The sequence below is a fragment of the Ixodes scapularis genome, unplaced genomic scaffold (assembly GCF_016920785.2).
Source record: "Ixodes scapularis isolate PalLabHiFi unplaced genomic scaffold, ASM1692078v2 PGA_scaffold1__304_contigs__length_218370807, whole genome shotgun sequence".
Lineage (NCBI taxonomy): Eukaryota > Metazoa > Arthropoda > Arachnida > Ixodida > Ixodidae > Ixodes > Ixodes scapularis.
In genome coordinates this window covers 78170779-78192860 of record NW_024609846.1, presented here as the reverse complement: position 1 = coordinate 78192860, position 22082 = coordinate 78170779, and the positions used below count along the sequence as shown (strand labels likewise).

The 22082-nt window shown below is 45.5% G+C and overlaps 1 protein-coding gene across 1 annotated transcript in view; it reads left to right on the top strand.

Moving 5' to 3' along the window:
- The window catches only part of LOC121048703 (endothelin-converting enzyme-like 1), a 48403-nt gene that overhangs the window by 3814 nt on the left and 22507 nt on the right, over positions 1-22082 (top strand). Inside the window, exons 3-11 of the mRNA XM_040505340.1 lie at positions 316-381; positions 9849-10010; positions 11946-12032; positions 13243-13628; positions 14364-14468; positions 15317-15447; positions 18670-18892; positions 21405-21515; positions 21599-21661. Coding sequence (XP_040361274.1) covers positions 316-381; positions 9849-10010; positions 11946-12032; positions 13243-13628; positions 14364-14468; positions 15317-15447; positions 18670-18892; positions 21405-21515; positions 21599-21661 — 1334 coding nt within the window. The remainder of the gene's footprint in view (positions 1-315; positions 382-9848; positions 10011-11945; positions 12033-13242; positions 13629-14363; positions 14469-15316; positions 15448-18669; positions 18893-21404; positions 21516-21598; positions 21662-22082) is intronic.

Sequence of the window (22082 nt, the reverse complement as noted above, 5' to 3'; positions counted from 1 at the left end):
TTCGTCCTTGTGTATTTTTTGCGCGCTGTTTATTTTCGTTCTTGGAGTTGCACAGCGACGAATACGCATCTTGGTAAGTGGCGTTGAGTTCGAGTATTCTTGGGTCCTCCTAGTGCCAGTAAGCTAATGTAAAGCGAGAAACGTTCATATCCCAATATCGTTGCATAGCCCCTTTAAACGCAGAGAGGCACAGGCATCATTTACTGTTTCTATCACTTATTCGTTTCCATCCGTGAAAAATGGATTAACGTGATGCTTAGATGTGTATACATATTCAATTTCATATCTGAGAGAGGTCTATGATTTTTCTTTCAGCCGAACGACTGAAGCAGGTGGAAATCGAATATTACGAGTGTGGATCAGCCATATGCAACAACGCAGGTAACCGATACTTTTTTTTTTTTATACTTTTAAGTAGAAAAAAAAGCAGTCATGTTAAGATAAATGAAACCGATTTGTTTTTTAAACATTATAGTAAACTTATTGAAACAATGATTTTTAGCAATAAATCCCGATGATGTGGGAAATGTATAAGTAATAATGAGACCGACTGCAAGCGCAAGTGGGGAGCCGAGCTTAAATACGGGTTTACACCCAATTCCAAACAACTGCACAACATGACATGCCGTCGTCTAATTTCACCCCTGTTGCCGGGCGAGTCACCTCGCCAATGCACAGAATGAGAGAGGTAAATATAAAGTAATATCAAAGACAATGGCGATTATATGTATCCAGATTGGACGAGCTAGAGCTCGCCTTGTGGTGTGTTGAGATTTCCTTGATGCAACGGACGCCTCAACATATCCCCAAGATTCCAGGATACTCGCCCTCAACAAAGTACTGTAAACAATATTATTTCAGCTGAACAATCGCAAAACATTGCTATATTACCCGAAAGAAAAATGAAGGTCACTAATATGATATTATTTAAAACTAATTTGAATTTCAAGAACGTGTACACCAACGCGCGGCTCTGACGTCATAGGACACTGCGGTGGCGCTGCTGTCGGCGCGGCACATGCGCAGACGCTTTCCCTACGGCGAATGTGGTCTCGGTCCACGCATCTGTCTGTCTATGCTGGAAAAAGCGATGAAGAAACTTCATCGTGACGTCGCCGGTGGGAGGAGCCTAATCTCAATCGGCGGCGAACTCAACTGGCAGGGAACTTCATCGCGGCGCGTTGATGACGTCGACGGAGAGTGGCGATTGAGTTGAAACTTCATCGGGGTTTGTCCCCAAAATATGTCCCTAGAGGGAAATGCGCAACGCCGCATCGAAGGGTCTTGTGGGAGCAGCATTTTTAACTTCTGAAAATGTATAATGCGGTACAATCTAAATATAATTACCGGTGTCAAGTCTAGGTCGCATGAATCATGTCTTTTTACTTAAGTGAAACAATTTAGATGATCGCAATGCGTGAGCTGCATCGCGATCGTGATGAATCGTCATGGCCGACGGTGGATGTCGCACGTAAAGTGCTCGTGTGTCTGTACGAAGATTTGCCTCACTTTTGGAATTTTTGCTGTCAAGTCGGACTTTTTCACGTCGCGATTACCACTCGGCAGTCTGGTGGAGGACGTGAACCAAGTGTCCTCGCTGAACTCGAGGAGGAGGACAGAATCTTGGCCCATATGAGAATGGTTCCTCGCTAAGACACGGAAGAAGGCGCATGATTTCGAAGGCGGATGCGCCTCGTCCGTCGCCACACGGCATCTCGGCTGCAGTGTCGGTAAGTAAGTGCATGGCATCTCAATGGGCGATTTTAGCGTACCGTTGCCGTGCGCAGCGAAATTGCTACAGGGAGCTCGCGCTGTAACTTCGAAGCATGCTTTTCAGCGCTCTTAAAGCCTTACCAGCCAGTCGCACCGTGGCCACCGCAGAACACGGTAACGGTCTCCTAAAACTTGCTACTTGTAGTAAACAGACACTGTGTTGTTTTTGGTCTTATTGACTTTGCACGAGTGTGCTGTCTCGTGATGTTTCTTTGAAAGCTCGGATCGTAGCGCTCCAGCTGACGAGTTAATTTCTCTAGAGCTTTTCATGAGGCACTCCGATACCTGAATTCTAAAGTGTAGGCAATGGGCATTACATCAACGCGGAACCAGAAAGGCTGCCAATTTGTTGTGCGTTAACTTGTGTTTGATTTAATGATGCAGGACTCATCTGCTGTGGCCAAAGGTGCTAGTGAGGACCCAGCACAGATGGCAGCTCCACCACCACCAAATGGTAGGTACAAAAAACAGTCTGGATTCATCTCCGTAATACGTAGTTTGCGCCTGTGTCAGGACATGTATTATGCATGAGTGCCGTTGGTAGCCTCATGCTGGTGGCCATTGATGTTGTGGGGTTGCAGCTTTGCTACACTGTGATCATGGTGAACTGCGCTGGCTCCAGTGGCCCAAAGTGACAGCTTTTGCACCCATCTCAGCAATTGCACAAAAATGTGAACATGACCTGCACTGTGCATAACTATGTAGAAGATGCTGTCATTAACATATTGTGCCTGGTCGGTAGCTCCCAAGGTGACTGTAGGTCCAGCCGTGTTGATGTTTCTAGCAAGGTGACACCTCAGCAAGACTTACAAAAACTTAAGTGTACACATGGTGCAGAGACAATCCACACATGGTTACTTGAGTTTTGTGTCGGGCAAGACACAGATCCAGCTATGAGACTGTGTCAGGAAAAAGACGGTGACTCCGGTCCTGTTTCCCAACAGCTACCTGCTTCCACCAAACATTCCCGGCAGCACCACATCTACCCACTGCCCTGAAATTGACAAGGGAATGACACTAAGACAAAACTGGCTCACGAATTCCAAAACCGGTGTCTGCTATTTATATAAAAGGTCCACTTCTAAAAATATTTGCAGCAAAGGGCTGTGGAAGCAGAACGCACCTGGCTGGGCATTGTCTGTCGAACTCAGCAAAATCATCGGCGTGCAGTTTTGTATACTTCTCTTCATTTTTTGCACTCAGGTATTCACGTCCTCCACCTTTCGCTAGATATCACAATCTGTCACAGTTGAGAGTAAGTAGCAGATGGTTCTCGCCACTACACAGAGCAATATTTTCTGCGTACTGAACTGGACAAACACGGGCAAACTTTGTCATCATCACTTGACGGTTTATACTTCTGCCTAGGCTTAGCCCAAGTGCCTGCACTAGCACATATTTTCCCGCACGTCTCCGAGCAAGCGCGCCCGTGGCCGAATGGTTCTCGTACTTGGTTCCCACACAAAGGGCCAAGGTTCGATTTCTGGCCGCGCATGCACATTTTTGTTAATGTCCCGCACATCCACCAAAATTTCACGAATGACAGATGGTCAGGTGACGAATGAACAGAAACTAAACGTTTAATTTGGCAAACTTGTGCCGAAAACAAAAATACAAAGAGGTAGCATCACAGGCATCGAAGGTCGGCGGAGTGGCACGATCGAGCGCAAGAGCGAGACTCTCTCTGTATCGCCACGCAGAGCCCCTCATGTATATGCGTGGACTTCTGAATCAATCGGCATAGAAAGTTCGGAGCATAGAACATTCTGACTTTGAACAAGCAATGGGATTCTTGAATTAAACCAGAATGCAACATTTACAGAAATAACAAAAAAGTGCATGTGCGGCCAGGCATCATGCCTCAGCCCTTTGTGTGCAAGCTAAGCACAATAACCATTCGGCCACGGGCAAGCTTGCTCGGAGACGTGCATGGCAATATGAGCAGCCTCTGCCATTAACCACATCTGACATGTACCAAGTGGTTGTCACCAACACGGTGCCCTTGGAAGTACTCAAAGGTCTTGTCTTTTATACTGACATGACATTACCTGCAAACCATGTATGCATGCTACTGAAACTGTGTCATGTCAGCTGTGCACCAGTCATCAGGTAGAGCTGCAGCGGAAAAAGATAAGCACAAGCGACCAACGACCGGAGCAGCAAAATCGCGACACACGGTGGTGGCAAGCATTGTTTGGAGAACCGTCGAAAGAAAACCTGTGTCATATGGCACTAATGAATTATTCCAGGCCAAGTTTCTTCGTCCTTGCTTTATTGAGTTACACCCAGAGCAGCTTGGGCTCACAGTCTTTGTTGTTTGCTCAATGCAATGCGGAAGAGCTGGACTTCCACAACACCAAAAACATTGACGGGAACAACAGTTAACTTGTCATTGGGAATCAGTTATGACAGACAGTTATAGCATAAAGGAAAGTGAATGCAGGACTCTTCTGTTTTCGCTCCTTTTCATTTTCGGACCTTTGTTGTGTTTCGAAGTGAGTGATTTCCAACTTTTCGCTTTCCATTTTTCATGTGATGGACAGAGCAGGCCTGTCTGTTGCAAAGTAATTGGATCATGCTAGGTGCACATTGCTCAAGGCTGCTTGCTTCATAGGTTGCGTGTTGTACTGGAAGACCCACAGCATGAGCTTGCTGGTCTGAGCAGTTCCTTGGTTAGGGAGGTGCCCGCATAAACAAAATGCCTTACAGGAGTCTCGCATTCTTGATATTTCCAGCACTGCATAAGAGTTCTAAAAGAAGATAAAAGCAGTGGTATGCCATACACTACTGCTCACCACACCCCTGGGATTCTCTTGTTCTATGCAATTTCTGTAACATAGTCTTTAAAAATGCTTGTTTTTATAAACATTCACCCTTTTCGTGTACTTTGTTTGCAGGCTGTGGAGGGACAAGCAGCTGCAGATAGCCAGCAGTCATCTTCACTGACCACACTCGTGCTGCCCCTCATGGAGGTGCAGAATTTCCATGCACAATAAAACATGCTCCCTAGGCACCATTTTGCGTCTGTCATGATTTCAGTATAGCATGGAAAAAAGGTTTGCAGCACTACATTGGTCATACCCGACAAAATTGTCATACATCGAATACAAATTTTGGGTCAGGAAATCTCGGTGCAATTGTTTATGTGCCGGGACTCGTATCTCGACTGCAGATGTCGATGTATATTCCATATACAGGGAACCAGAAATTTCACAATTAACGGTGACACGGCGGTGCAAGTTCCATCGTCCAGATACCAGCAACCACAGTTAATTCACCTTTTCTTCCTCTATGCTTGGAACAATATACTGTTAGAGCCAGAATGCTTATGCAGTCAATGGGAAACAAGATGCCACCCATGAGGAGGCCCTCTTTTATTCTCTATTCTAATGCCTCGACGTTTCGCTTGTGCGGTTTGCATTTTTGCAAGGTTACCCTGCCAAAAACATTGTGTTAAAAAGCTTTTTCAGAAACATCAACTTATTACAAACTTCCATTTTTAGGTGCTTGAACCGTCTTTTAGGTAAACCACTCTGCAGCCAAAGGGACTTACCGTGTCTACTTGATTTGGCAAGTTACAAAGTATGACAAAACATTGCAAGCGGATACACACAAGTATATTTCGCAGATGTGACGAGAGACAAAGCTCGTAGTAGCCTCAACAGCTGCCAGGCTTCAAGTTTGAGCAGGGAGACCCTGGTAGGCAGCACATACTTGCAGAGGTGGCCACCTCTCAGATTTTCAGCACTGCACAGCGTGTCCTCTGCTGTCAAAGCTTACACCGTCCTCGAGATCGGACTCTTGGGGCTCAAGGGAGAGGCCCCAAAATAGAGCTATACAAGCCCGCATTGTGCAGAAAGTCAAATGATGTTGCTGTGCCTAGCACCTTTGCAACCACCGGAACCTGCTTTTCAGCATCCTATTCACTGCTCTACGACAGAATCCTAAGCAATGCTTTTTGTTAAGCTTGGCCTGAGAACAGCAGAGCATCCATTGGGGTTGCGAGGAATTGGTGTGCAAGCATGGCTTCAGGGTTTTGTCGCTGTCACCTGCACACAACAGTGAGGCGGTATCTGACATGAATGTTTCATAACCTTTTCAGTTGTCCAAAAGCACATCAAGACTAGATAGAAATTCTATATGCTAATGCAGCCTCTACTTGGAGATAGTAGTTGCATAGCATCCCAAAAAGGCTGAAAATGTAATAACAAAAAAGTTGGAAAAAAAAGTGGAGATATTCCACTTGTCTTGCACAATACCCAAAATTATGCCTTCAGAGCAAAGAGGTGTCAATTGAGTTTATAATCTCTTTATTTTCCTTTATATACAAAGGTGGGAGATGGGGCATATAATGTCAAACGTCAAGCTGCATGGCTTGCAGCTTGACGAGGCGCCCTACCCGGTGTGGCAGAAAAGCAGCAGAAACGTTTCAGACAACACAAGCAAAGAACAAGATACTGTACCAGTTTGAACCTGCAATCGTAAAATGAAAACGTACACAACGTGCTGCAGCAGAACAATTTCCAGATGTTGAGGCCCGAGACATTTGGATGATACACATGCAATCACGAGTAAGCTTGAATCCGTGCGACTATCTCACACGACACTCATCACGGCGAACGAGGCACCCGTTTTCTACCGAGAGCTCTCGTGCAAGCGCATTGAGAAAATGTGTATTGAGCACTTATCGACAACACCGCTGAATTCGCATCGCTGAACTTCTTGGTCGTCGTCTTTCCGTCTTCACTTGGCGCGCGAAGCCCACCCACCTTCAGGCCCGGGTTATCGATTATCGCCTCTGTAGCATCCAAAGAATGCGACTCGCAGCACACCGACGCACGGTGACGTCTTCGTCGCAGCAAAATGTGCCGCCAGCAACGCTCAAAGAGAGAGCACTTGCTGCTCGGCGGTCACCATATGGGGCCCCTCGCGACGCCGCCAAAGCTTCCACGGCAAATGTCAGCACCAGCGAGTGTCGGGCAGTATTCCCCGATTACGTCCCTCACGAACCTTGAACGGCGAACACATAAAAACGTAGCGATAGTCCGCTTTGGCCCGCCCCGCCCGCGAGCTTGAACGTCGCCATCTTCATTGACTTTGGCAACTTTTGCTGCCCAACTACTACAAAGTTATCTCCATCGCCAAACTCCATCGTGACGACATTTTGACGTCACCGCGAACTTCATTATTTCACCAGCATCGCTCGAACTCCATCGGAATCCGTAGGGAAAGACTCAATCGCAACGTCACATCACGTGACCAAAAGGGCAGCCAATCAGCGACCGATTGAGTTAACTTCATCGTTGAGTTTGCGATCTAGCATAGACAGACTGAACTAAAGTTTTATTGTCTTCATAAAAAAAGAAAGAAAAAACTTATTCCTCAGAAGAAAAAAAAAATAGAAATAAAAAATATCCCACAAGCTGGCCCGTAGTGGGAATAAGGTGCACGACATTGCAGACTTTAAAATCCAAATCCAAAAAAAGCAACAAAAAAAAACTAGACTTTTATTAATATTATTATTATTTTTTAGAGAACCTCCTAAAATAGTGTGCCGTACCGGCTGTAGTCACATCTTTTGAATTTTCGAATTACTTGTTTTTCGTGTGTGTGTGTGTTTTCACAAGGACGACATGCCGCACTTTTATATGCACAACGGTTGTAGTTGGTGTTATACGAAAATAATTGTTCTTGAAGAGAGAACTAGCTCGGTAAAAACCATGAGCGAAAATGGCAACGCTTGATGTAACACGGACGTTAAGCCCAAAATTTGTCTAGTTTGAGAAACGTTTTTTTTAAATTATAAGATCCCTGCAAAACGTATTCGACATATTCTTCGGGATAGTAACCGACATTAGTGAGATTTAGCCGGGCTTCCTTTCTGAACATATTTAACATGTTTCCGTGAGCTTCGTTCTTATACTGTTTGATGTTAGTTATTATACCCGCAATTCTGGCCGCCGTTTCAGCAGAGTGAAAAGTCCGGGTGTTCATCCAAGCTGGGACCAATTCCAGATGTCTCACTGATCGATGCAGTCTCCTTCGCGTGATAATGAGCTTTCAAAAAGGCTTTTTATGGTCGGTGAAAGATGTTCCGCTTCCACGCGAGTTTCCCACCTTTGATACACTTCGGTTGCAGGATATAAACATCTCCAACTTTCTTCGGCATCAACGCCTTGCGCCCTCTCTCGGCAATTCTGTGCTTAATGCACTAAAATTGGAATTTTGTCTGAACAACGACAATCATCGCAACGTTCCTCGGAAATATTTTAGATGACAGTCATAAACTATCAAGAAGGAGCAATTAAAATTTAGAACGCGTATAGGTTTTATTTCATGGCTCTATACACTTTTTCTGCAGCATTGAAAAAAAATTCTATAGGCCGCATTCTCAAACTTATTAATTTCTCCTTTGCTTGACAAAAGATCGTAGTGTTCCTTGAGAACTACTATTGCCTGGGCATCATGGAACACAATTAATCAAGTAGACTTTTGATATTTAATTAAATACTGCTTATTTCAGGACATGGCACTTTGGAAGCCGATCACTGAGATCTACGGTCTACGAACGACGAGGCTGGAAATATGTCTAAACCTAAAACGATAGTCTATACGCTGTGGCACTGAACATAGCGAAACGTCATGCCCGAAGTAACGGCAAAGACTTTTTTTGTTTAACGTAATTTATACCTCGCCATTCACTATAGAACTTAGCGCTCTTTCAAGTGCTTTGCAGGAGCAAAGACGCTCCTCATTTCTTAGAGTGTCAGCGACAATAGCTATCAAGCGCCTACATCCGGACGACAGGGTTAGGCAGCATCGCGATACATCGCTTTGTATCGCGATAGTATTTCAGAAATAGTTTAAGTATTTATATTTATGTATCGCGATACAATTGTTCAATCAGTATCTGTATTTTAGTGTCGGAATAAATGTTTGGTGTATTCCTTGTATCGCGATACAATCCCGGACCAATGTATCTCGTTACAATGTTCGAGAAATCAGTGACCTGCTAGCGAAAGCTCAAGAGATTGTTTCCTTTCTTCTTTTGTACCGTAAATAGGTATTTGAGACTTTGTTATCATGCAGACCAAGGTTTGTTTCGAACATTATGGCCCCGACATTGGTGACTCCCTTCCCCCTGTTTCGTACATAACATATGTCTTCGGGGGTGCTTCAGTTGGGCAACTATTTTTTCCAGGATTAAAACGTTGAAGGCACTGCGGCTACGAGCCTTATAACTGTACATTGCACCGAATCGATTGGTTCTTACAGCTTTATGTTAAAAGAAAAATTGGCAATCCTACGCGAGAATAATTTCGGGCTGAAGAACGTCCAAGTTCAACTTCAATAGTTTCCGTCCGGTTGGTATGAGTTTCCTTTTTCAACAAAGGAGAGCTTTTTCGTCTTAAAAGGACACAGCCTGTCAACGAAGCCTACTTATTAACGCCTCCAAGCGAGGTCTTCATACACCTAGGAAACCGTAAAAAAAATATTTGCATGTTTTAAGAATTTACTACTGTGAAACCGGTCTTTCTTCGTTTTAATATGATCCCTTTGACACCTGTGGGACGCTTAATCTCGTTCGCTGACGTGACTATTTGCCCAAATCGGCAGTGGCTGACCGACGAGATATTTAGAAAGCTACTTTTCCTCAAATGAAGTCAAATGTATCAGCAAAGTAGCATGTTTACTTTTATATTGCTTTCATAGGAAACGATAAAATATGTAACAAAATGTTTTATTTTTCTTTACAAATAGTAATTTTTGCGGGTAATAGAAGAGTGGACATCACAGAAAGCCCTTTAAAGAAAAATGTATGTGAGTGCCATTGCCCCGGCAAAATGTATTCCTGTATTTGAATTTCCAAATACTTTTCTATTTTTCAAATGTATTTCAGTACGTGCGACGATACTTTTGCGCGGATGTATTTCAGTATCAGTATTTTATCTGTCTTCGTCATGTATCCCTGTGTTTGTGTTTTTAAGCACATTTAAGAGCATCTCTGACCAACCGTGCCGGACGACACGAGCTATCATGCACCTCTACATTCGTACGTGCATGTGCGCGTGCAGTGATTGAGCTGAAGGAAACCCTGAACTTCGAGATGAGCCCGTGCAAGAACTTCTACGAGTACGTGTGCAGCCTCTGGCCCAGTCGCTACCCAATGCCCGACGACGCGGGGGTCTACTCGGCCAGGGACGACGTTCGAGAGCGGCAGCGGAAGAAACTCATCCGTGAGTCGAGTTGCCTTTTTGTCCTATTCCAAGAAGGCACGCGGAGTACCGTGTAAGGAATATGCGGGAGATGAGAGCATGCTATTTTCGGGTATTGACCGAGCTCGAGGTGTCAGTCACGCGTCTTTCGGTGAGAGGAGCAAACTTCGCTCCATTTTCTTACCGTATTTAAGGACACTGTCTACCTCAGCCTGATACTCAGAAATAGCTGTACAAGCACGAGCTGAAAGCTCGGGAAAGCGATTATGGGCGACCTGATCGACCAAAAGTGTCGCTGTAGTCGGCTTTCCGCGATTGGACAAACCCGCACTATAACGTGTTTTGAGAAACTATACGACCCCCCAAACACACACACACAACATTTTTTTTTTTGCGAAATTAATCTAGGTATTGCCGAACACCCATTCCTCTGCCAGATGTACCACTGTTTTCCAATCCGATCTCAAAGCTTCAGAATTCAGAGTTACCTTAATCAAAAGCTATAAGTGATTTTCTACAAATTTCAATGGGGAAATTGCGGCCGACGTTGCTGTCGAACCAATTACCGGAAACACTGTGTAAACAGGCCCCATTTTCCCATTGGAATATTCTGTAAATCACTTATCTTTTGTATGATACAAAGCTTATTTGTAGATTTTTTTGTTAATTTGTACGGGCCGCTGTTTTGTTTGGGCGGAAAATGAGCGGTCGGCAATGCATATTGCCGAATAGCTTATTTGTGCAAAAAGAAAAAATAAAAATAAAAACATTTTTTGGGGGACTCGTGAAGGGGGGGGGGGGGGGGGGGGGGAAGAGGGGGGGGGGGCGTACGGTGTACTCGCGGATGATGTGCTGTGTCTACGCTGTCAAAGCTATGGGCGCATGGGCTCTCGAGCAGCTTGAGCGCAGATCAAAGCTGTGAACGAGCACTTTTCAGTTCTTCTGAAATGCCTCAGAAAATCGTGCATGAGTATAATTCTGCTTTCAATGACGGAAATGACAGCAATGTCAGTCTGTCAACCTCGACGGTGTTGGTTGAAGGACGCGATGACTTCGAGCTTTTAAGCTTCCAGTGTGCTTTTTACACACACCATCAAACCTGCCGTTCCCAACTCATGATAAAATGTCTTGATCATATCCCTTGACTTCAAAGAAAGAAACACCTTGGTCGTGGCGTTACTAATATAAACCAAAAGAAGGGAAAAAAAATCGCACAGAACGGGAGCTAGCTCCAAAAGCGATCAGCTCGACCTGCTGGAGTCATTTGTGGTGAGGAGTGCTTCGTCCTCTTTTGCAGGATGGTACCGTCCGTGTCACCTCATGACCGATTGGGAAAGAGATCGAACTATAGGTTGCGCTTTATCTCGAGTTCGTTGTCCCCACAACCCGATGTTTACCAGCACAGCACAAAAAAGAAATTGACGCTCACCTACCGCGGTCTGGGCACGAGCTCCTCGCTCTGACCAGTGCTTTAGTCGCACGAGGAACGGTCTTCGAATCGACATCTTCGATTTCTCGGATGAAAAACAAACAAGAAAATACGGTTTGTTGTCCCCACAGATGAAGCGTACAGCTAAGGGCGTCACTGTTCGATCCCCTCCCCAATACCAAACAGTAAACAAACAAAAGCCTGTGCCCTCATTAGAAAAATATTGTTAGCGCCGTCGCTAGTTGGATCCATTCTTTGAAGTTTAATTCGGCCCTTAAATGTTGGGGCGTTTTGGTCGACCATCCAACTTGCTCTGGACAAAACTAAAGTATTATTTTTAGCAGTGCTTTTGTTTCTGGTTTTATTTGTATTTCTTTACTCTTACTGGTAGTCGTAGGGGATCACATGCAGTGTACATCAAAAATTGACCATTAAGTAAAAGGTTTACTTTCTATTTACTTTAAACCCCAGGAACTGCGTGCTGAACTTCGTGATTTCTTATATCGACCATTTTCTTTTTTTCGCAGCTCCTCTTATCAAAGGCCAGCTGGAAGACCAGAGATTCACCGATGAGCGCTCAGCCGTGCACCTCTTCCAAAGCTGCAACAACATCCGTATGTAGCCGCGCGAGTATTTTTAATTAGTTGAACGTTAATGATTCTCCGCGAGTAGGATGCAGTCCAGAGGGCTTTACACACAATCGATTTTTGTTGTAGTTTAGATTGTGTTTTACGCGAGAAAGCTTAGCTGTCACTGGATCTTTTATGTTTGCTTCGGTTTTTACATAAGCTCAGTTACCCTTGACCACTTCTAAGCGCGTGAGCGTTTAGCGCTCTTTTAAATGATACAGATATGCCGATAGGTACTGTCCTTGCTTTCGCGGGCAGCGGTATTCGCAACTCTCACGACCAAACTGGCGTCTGTCACATCGCTGTCATCTCTATGATCGTCGTTGAACAGCAGTAAAAGGCAGGGTCTACGACGCGCATGGAATCCTGGTTTTGCGATTTATAAGAAGTATCATAGTCTTTTTTTTTACGTCAGAAAGGTGTAAGAAAGCACCTTTATAGTGAAGCCGAATGTCTAGGAAAATAGGAGCGCGATTCTCACACCGTGGTACCACCATCGCTCGAAGTTGCAAACATATGAGGCGTTATAAATGTTGTCCACCACACTCCTGTTCCCCTTTCATGCGAGCATAAACATATAGTAAAAAAAAACAAAAAACAAAAAACAAAAAACATTTAAATCTTTTTTTTGCCGCAGCCAGCAAAAGACTATACTTGAAGGCAACTATGTCAAATCAGTGGGTAAATGAAGGCCCCTACTCACAGTTGCGTTTGAGAGTGTTTGAGTGCGTCTGACCGCGTTGCGGCTAGGAGAAACCAGGACATCCCTGCTTTCCTATGTCTCGTGCCATGCTATTCCTTCAATGGAATCCCACGCTTTATGCGAAGCACAGATATGCCGGTGACTCGCTTTTGTTTCTCGACGCAACGCAGTCAAACGCTCTCAAACGCAACTCTGCGTAGGGGCCTTGAGATTGCTTAACTCTTCCATCCCATGGTGAATGTCTGATCGTTATTTACGAGGCGAATAGTTGACTCGAAGATACCTTCTACACGTACACCCGGTCCTGGCGTGACGCAGGGGGTGCTGCTGTCGGCACGGTACATGCGCAAAGGTTTCACGCGAGTTTGGTTTCCGCGCACGCGCAATGCCCACATCCGGTGTGGGTAAACGCTGACTCGATCGTTAACATCGCGTCGGTCTAGATCTCTTACCAACGCGCACGAGTGATCTCGAGGACCTCTTTGGAACCAGAAATGCGGGCCACCGAAGGGGTCCAACCCGTGTTGGACATTCTTCGCGGCATGGGTCTCGGCGACTGGCCGTACTCGCCGGGCGCCGGGCTGCCCGGCGCCGAGGCCATCGTGGAACTGGGAGCGGCCACGTACGGCTTCCCGTTCTTCCTGAGCCTGCGCGTGGCGCCCGATCCCCGGCGCTCGCGCGAGAACCTGGTGCACGTGGACCTTCCCGAGATGGTGCTCCACTCCAACTTCCTGCTCCTCCGAGACGTGGGCGGCTACGCGGCGCTGATGAAGGCGTACGCCGCGTACGCCGTCCGGACACTCTCGCTGCTGGGGGTGCACGGGGCTCCGGAGCAGGTGTTCGCCGACGTGCTCCAGTACGAGATCGCCATGGCGGAGGTGAGACGCGGAAACACTCAAGTCACGTTTGGCTTCTTATTTCGAAAATTCTGAAAACGGATGTGTCCTGTAAGAAAAAATTGACGTGAAAAATGCGTGTATTTTCACCATAAAAAAAAAATTCAAATCAACCTCGTTTTATTTTTTTTATTTTTGAGAAGTGTGTTTGTTTGTTTTTTTTCTTCTGGGCGCGCGCGCGGTTGTTCAAGGATCCCTCGCGGTCTTATCATTCGCATGTTACTAATCGAAACCATGCGTTTGCTTTCTCTAGTTAGAAAATTAATTCCTAAATTTTAGATAAATATTTTGCTAATTAGTACATTTTTGGAACTCCGACGTCCGCCGTGGCTGGTAGTTCGTTTCCGAAAAGACTTTTTCTTGTTTTCTTTGTGAAACACACCATTTTTTTAGGAATATTTGAAAGTCTTCGCAGGAACCCCCGGTAATTTGAAAATACCGCGCATCTTCCGAAGCCCGGGGAGAACATACCTATATATCAAACACCAGAAGGCGGTATTTTATTTCAAAACGACTGGTAGCATACAAAAACGCGCTCTTGGGACACAAAATGCAGACCATCGTGTGTGAGTGGCCTCTAGATTTGTGTACACCGCGGCCGCTCGCTCCGGCGAAGCAGCTGACGTCGCCACTACGCGAGAATCGACTTTTTAAACGAGTTCTGTAGCAATATAACGATGCGTATAACTAACGAACAATACATGTTACCTTTTTCAGCATGCCAGCCATCGCACGCTGAGGGAGCTCACAGAGTTCAAGCCGGAGAACATCGTATCCCTGAATAGCCTCGAGCCTTTGCACACAAGTGTACGACACTGCAAAGTATACCTGATGCGTTACCCAGTTGTCCTTTTTCTATAGGCCCGAAGAGGACAAAAAATAATCACTCTTCCTATCTCAGCTATTCGAGTTTACACTTTCAGTCCTCGATGTATCAAACGGCGAGACGAGTAACCATGTTTTATCACGGAACAGTGGTCCCGGAAATAAGTAACGACGTTCTTTAAAGACGTCACGTTGCCAAAACAAGGAACCAAACTGATCCGAATGAAGCACTACGGCTTGGAAACACCCAAGTGTCAAACGTGGATTAGACGTTAAATAAATAGATTACCGAAATTGAGCGAGAGCGTGCAGCTTCCGCTTTTATTGGCATGCTTAAGGCTGAACGTCATTACACGAATGGAATGAGGCCTGCTTCGAAAAAGAAAGGGCCGGCCCATTCAATTATATAAACGTACGTGACAAAACAATGAAAAGTCTATTAGTACTTACTGATTGTGTTCGTCTTTTACGGAATTACAACGACGACGCACCTATGAGCGCTGGACGCCCGACGAAGGAACAACCTTAACCGCCCCCAACTAACGCTCTTAGCGATGTAAAAAAAAAAAATCTTGCAGTTTTTTGGGGGTTATTTTTGGTAAAACGCATGTAGGATTAAATGGTACGGTCGTATTTATATCGAGACCTGCAGACTCATGCTCCATCAAGTGACATGGTCCCGTGACGCGTCACCTGACACAACGCACCACGTCACGTGTTACGTGACGCTAACTTTAAGACGGCTCTTCCGAGTCACTCTTTAACTGTCTCTTTCAACATGGTCTCAACTAAAACGTCTTGTACTACGTTGAAAAACAAACATTTCGTTTTCTTCTGTTCTCAAGGCCCTGCTGGCCAGGATGGTGCGCGACATCTACCAGATTGCCGACGTTCCGATCAGCCACTCGGAAGAGATCCTGGTTTGGAACATGACATTCGTCGGGGCCCTGGATCAATTCTTTGAAGGCGAAAAACAGTGAGCCACAGCGCACCCCCGGGGAAGTTGAAGGGAAAAATGGCTGCACCTAATCTATAGGGTTTATTTGAGCGCCCATATGTTCGTGCTTTCCACTGTCTCAACACATCGAGTGAGAGTAAATATTAGACTTTATATTTCCTCGAATATGGAGTTTATTAATAAAGCGTAAAACTAGAGTAACTGTTTACCAGATGCACCACACACTTATTATCGTTTTTCTACGAAGAAATGTTGTTAAATGCATGTAATGCTCATGCAAGTCTGAGAAACTCCTATATAAAATGGAAATATCAATATAGCTAAGATTTTGTCTAAAATATAATGTTCTTGTTTTTTTTTTATATTCAAGTTTATTCATTTACACTAAAACTGCGAGCATTACATAAAAAGTTGTTGTAAGCTCGTGAATTTATTAATGAGAATTTATTTATTTATTTTACCCTCAGGGCACAAGGTATTACAGAGGGGAGTGGGAACAATAGTAATAATGATATAAAAAGAACCAATATATACAATACTTAAAATACAAGAAAGATGAAATCGGTAATAGTTGTACAAAAGAGGGCGTCGTCATTAATTCAGGTGAGATATGCGGATAAGCGGTTCCAGACTTTCGAAATTCTGGGAATAAAAGAGTCATAATGAACGTTACAGTGGCCGAATGGGACACCGACATTGTGACGACGATCAAGGCTTGCTGAAACAAAGGGGGGAGGGGGGGTATTAGTTGTGATATGAGGTGAGGAATAGGGTGATATATTTTATGAAACTGACAAATACGAGAAACTGTGCGACGATGTGCGAGGCTTGGGAGTAAGAAACTATATTTCATTGATGTTACGCTTGTGGTGCGTTTATAAGTGACTAGTATGAAGCGTGCAGATCTGTTCTCAACACCTTCAAGTGAATCAACGAAGTAGCTGGTAGAGGGATCCCAGATGGAAGCTGGGGGCACACTCTAGCTTGAACCTAACTGTACTTCGTCTGACCCTACGATAGACTAAAGATAAAAGCTGCGAACCGCGAAATCTAATCACGAGCCACTTAGATATTACGTGGTGTTTCGCTTCAATGGACGTATCGGTGCCTGCGACTCGGACTACTGATGGAAATGGGCGGACAGAGGTTCGAATGAAATAGTACTCAGGGACTCATCCATTTTACATTGCAAAGAAAGCCACGACATACAGGCTCTTTCAAGTGTCGAAATGATACTCGAAGCCTTATTCGTCCACCCCTAATCAATGTTACGCATGTCATAGTTTAGCGTGGAACGTGATTGGACCTGGCGTAGGGTGAGACGAAGTACAGTGCTTTGTAAAGAAATAGTTTTGATTTGATAATATTAATTTGAGGCAGTGTATGATAAAAATCAATAAAACAAAGATGAAAAAAAAAATGAAAGCCGTTTACAACTCCCTGTAACGCCGAATTAGAGCGCAGCTCTTTAGGAGGTGGAGGGAAGGGTACTGAGGGTCACGTGTTCTCGGGGGGGGGGGGGGGGGGGGGTCGCGTGATTTGGGGGTGTGGTCACATGACCCCCCCCTCCCCCCGGTTACGTGACCTCAGGGGGCTCACGTGACCCCCCACAGAAATTGTTCCGCTAGGTTTAGTGGGAAAATTTTTCCGCTAGATTTAGCGCGGAATCCTTTCCGCTAGATTTAGCGAGGAAATTTTTCCGCTAGATTTAGCGGGGAAATTTTTTCGCTAGATTTAGCGGAAAAATTTACCCATAATGCACCGCGTGGTGACGGCGACGGCGACGGCGACGCCGCTCAGGCCGGAAACGGGTGCCTAAGAACTGCGCTCTAAGTACAAAAAACGTGGCTAAGCCTTGTTAGAGTATGATAGAGCTGTGAATGTAACAATAAGTTGTACGTTTGAGATGCATGTAGATATTTTTTTAGCATCTTATATGTAGAAGTAGGCATGCAATACAGTGATTTTGAGACGTTTTGGGGAACAAAATGGCTAAATACGTGCACTGTTTTTTCGTTATAGACCCCTTTCAAAGGTCGCGTGCCGATTGCTACAAGGTCGGAACCACAGCACAATGGCGGAGAAACCGGCACCGCTGAACTTGCAACTGCAGAAACTAGAAGAAACACAAGCACAGAAACACATACTAAGACCGTAATGTCAGAGTGCACGCCTCCGCTTGATTGACTCAGCTGATGATAATATACGTACTGGCATACAGCTAGCGCCGTTACGTTGAGATTTTGACGCTGCGTGTTTGCATCCATCGTAGCGTAGCATTGGTTGGGCTGTGTCATTTGTGTCCGCCATTGTGCAGGGATTCCAAAGCTTCCAACAAAGGGCAGACTTTCCACAGGGGTCTATTATGGAGAACTCACATAATGGACGACTTTTTTGTGGAACGGGGGTGTCCATATTTACGAGACATCACTGCATATGTATATTGGGTTATGTAACCTGACTTTACTTCTATTTAACTGGTTCCACATACTGTTATACTTATCCCGCTGATTGTTCATAGCAAACAATAACATAACAGCCGTCAAAGCAGTAGTATGACCAAGCGAAGCCCTCATCCCTTTTCACTTAGCAACGCGAACGCCGGAGAGGAGGCTAGAGGAGCTCACCTCCTCTCCAGCCGTATGTTTTTGTTTTTTTTCTTTTTACCATTTTATTCAAAAATGTTTTTAGGGCTCGAGGGCAATACAGAGGGGAGTGGGTTCCTTGTAATAAATAAACAAATCAAACATGAACAAAAAAGGTAAATATACACACTGAGCAAATGCTATGAAAGTAATATGTGTAATTGGTGCTGTGTCGATATTTAGACAGCGAGTAGCTGGTCAGCCATTTCAAAGTTGCGACGAGTCACTCGCTGTATAGATGAGCAATTTAGCCAGTGAAGTACAACCGCTAGTTTGGGGTCTTTAACGTGCACCATGCAGTAGTGATACATGACCGCACGCTGGTACGATGCTCATCCAGATCGAAACGGGCAGGGTCGGGTTTTGAACCCAGGATCCCTAGGTTCTGCTGAACGAGCTTTCGCTCTACGTGCTCTGGGTTGGTGTGCACTAGCCCACTTGTTACCGATCCCCCATTAATATATGTTAAGAGCTTAGTGATGGCTGTTTCAATATTGGCGGCGTTGGTTATAGAAATGGTAGGTGCGGGAAGGCGACTCCAATCGATGAACGTTGGGATATGTGATTTAGCCAGACGACTTTTCCCGACGTTCAGGCGCTGGCTGCTCAACTACCTGGGCTGGCGGGTGGCCGAGGTCCTGGGGCCGGCGTCAAGTGTGGAGCTGCTGGGTGCCCGGCACGCCTTCTTGATGGCCAAGTACGGCGCCGACGACGCCCCGCAGTTGGCCGTCCACTGCTTCGAGGAAGTGAGCCGCCTCCTGCCCATCCCCATGGGCCGCATGGCCTTCCGGGCCCAGGCCGACGGCGCCACTTTCCAGGTGAGCAAACCGTACGGTCGGACCCGCGCTTCAATTAAAGGGACACTGAAGAAGATGTCGAACTTTTGGTTATGAACGTATTGTACGACCGGGACCGCGAAGGTTTTTTTAAAAACTCTTGAATGCGTGTGTTGTGTGTATGTGCGCGCGCGCGTGAGTGTGTGCGTGTGCGCGCGGATGTATGTGTGTGCGTCTGCGTGTTCCTGAAAATGCGTGCATGCTTGCGCGCGCGTGTATGCATGTGCGTGCGTGTGTGTGCGTGCGGCCTACGAGGTGGCACCTGAGGTGTCATTTTATTCGTTCCATATTGTGTCACGACTACAGTTTCCATTTATTTTCTATCGCGAATGGTCGTGGCTACGGGTACTTTAGTTACGGAGCATGTTCTATTGGGTTCTGACTCTGTGAATTTTTTCACAGATGCATAACGGCATCAGCTCTGGAAAGATACCATCAGCAAATATCCATCGCCAGCCGGAAATTTGAAATTCGAGATCTCCCTTTAGGATGAAGCAACTGCCGCTCTTTGCTTGATTCCGTAAAGGTTAGAAAAAAAGAAGAAAAAAAAACATTACGCAAAGAGGGGGCCAGAAGAAACGGAGCACACAAAAAACCGACTCATATTTTGTCTGTCCTCGTTTCGTAACGCTTTAATGCCCTTCACCAGCATTTACACTTCAAAGTCTTTGTAAATCAACTAAGATATTTGGATAGGTGTCCCCGAACTTGACCTGGGTATCGCATATTATTTAGCTTATAAATTAATGCCACTCGTGTAAACAAATAAATAATTTAAACACGAGCAAAAAAATAAAACAGGAGCTTCCTGAATAATTGCCATTGAAGCGTAACAAGTAGCACTACTCTTGTCATTTTTTTTGCCCACTATGGTTACCTGGACAACATTACAGGTTTTTCGTCTGTTGATTAGGATCTTAGGCTTATCCTTTTTATTGCGTTCGGTATAGTGACGTAATACAAGGTCCGAGAAGTATCAGGTAGCGAGAAAACAACTTTCTTAAAAGGGATAAGCCTAAGATCCTGATGAACAATACGCAAGAAATAATTATATCAAGCAGTTTCTTACCGGAAACCCCAAGTATTTAGGCGCAATCTGCGTTAAACAGACACCATACCACATACTAGAAATGGAAAAGCAACGAAGTACCGCATCGGCGAAACGGACGTATTTGAAACCTCTGAATTTACGTGAAGGTGTTCGCGTGGTTACCTGGGTTGTATAAGGGTATCTTAGATTGTATAAGGGTATCTTAGAATGATATATGGAGTGGATAGCCACGAATGACATGCGCAGTCACAAGAGACAGGCTTCGCATTGCACTGACACGTAGCCAAAGTTTGCGTCAGTGTGTGTTCGGCTAGCAGTATGGTCTGCCCATACGTATAACATATATGATACGACGCAAAATAAGGTCGTATGCATCCTCACGCGTCCTCAGACAACACGTCCCAGCTCTACTTCGTTTCAGCCTAAGTCCAGACGCAGCCCACGCTCTGAGGTAATGGGACCAATCAAATAGCGTCAAAAACTCAAGTCATTAGGCTTTTTTTCCGTTTATGATTGGTTCAGCGATGATAAAGAGCACGTACAGCCGGCACGGAATGAAACGCGAACAGTGGGTGCATGGTTTTCACTAGATGCTGCACCAACTGAACCAGATGGGAGCTGCAAGAAGATGACTCCTCATTCGATGTGTTAGACTCTTGCTCAGTGCATCCAAACCTTCGGTGTTGCGTCTCTAGGTGACTCAGCGTGGGTCGAAAACCATGCGCTCCTTGTTCGCGTTTCATTCCGTGCCGACTGTACATAAACATGACGAACACCATGATGGTGCGCTTTCGACGCTGTCTGCTTATTCCCATCAGCTCGTAGCGTCGGCTGCGTCTGGACTTGAGGTGAAATAAAGTATGGAATAATAAAAGCCCGCGCTCTTGGAACTTCAATGTCATCAGAGTGAGGTCGAGCGCAGTCACCGATAGGATACGAGTACTACGTCAGTGTTCGGCTAGGCCTCGTGACCAATCAATGTGTCGGGCTCGGGACACCACCTTGACAGAAGGCCTCTGCATGATCTCCTCTCCCTCTATGAAACGTCATCAGAGTCAGATCGCGCTGACTCGGCTATTGGGCCCGAGCCCGACCTTCGACGCGCTGATTGGACACGAGCCCCGGCCGAACACTGACGCAGCACTCGTGCCCAATATCACGCCTCGATTGATCTGACTGTCTTGACGCGTACAGAGGGCTTTCTAGGTTGTGTTGACACGGGCCCCAATTCCCGAGTTGGCGCTATCCGAGTATGATGCGGTTACGTGGAGGTTACGTTGAAGGTCCAAGGAAATGAGGCTGTTCATAGGCCTTAATTATACTATGTAGTGTTATCCCAGAACGTCGTTCTTGTAGATTTTCGTATGATTTTAGCGACGAGGCGGAGCACAGAACTCGACCTGGAGGAAGCGTAGTAACGACGGACAATGGGCAATTTCGCAGAAGCTGATATCGCGTATGGTTGCCGAAATCCGGGCATCGCTCTTGCTGCTGCTGGAGGGAAGCGACATCCGCTGGCTCACGGACGAATCGAAAGCTATTGCCACCGAAAAGGTGTGGAACTCGGTTCTTACACCCTGATAATTTCTCAACACATAAAGAAAAGTACGCGTTTTTGTTTTTCGTTCGTTTTACAGATCCGGAAGTTGAAGCTCATACAGCAGCCCTATAACAGCACACTAATCGACTGGGAAACGCCCGTAAGTCAAGATTTCCGAAGTGTTGAAAACTGGGTCAGTTGGTACTGGTTAATTGTAAAACAAAGCGTTCAAAAGCAGGACCCAAGAAGACGGCGATAGACAAGTGCTCGTTTGTCCTGTGTGTGTCCTTTTGTCCCTGTTTTTGGGCGCTCTGTTTAATAATGAGACACTAGTACTGCCGCTGATTGCCTGTTAAAAGGGGGGGGGGGGAGGGGCAATTTAGTGTAGTCGCTGACATTGCTGCTCCAAAGAGTTCTTTCCGGCTTCATATTCAAACGTATGTGCTCTAAGCGATCTGGAACATAGTTTTGTGACTTGTCTTAGCGGTTGTTCTCAGTTATTTACTTTATTTTTATTTTTCACCTGCCACTCGGAATTGAGCAAAATGTATGCGTATATTCTAAGACAGACGAACGCAAGA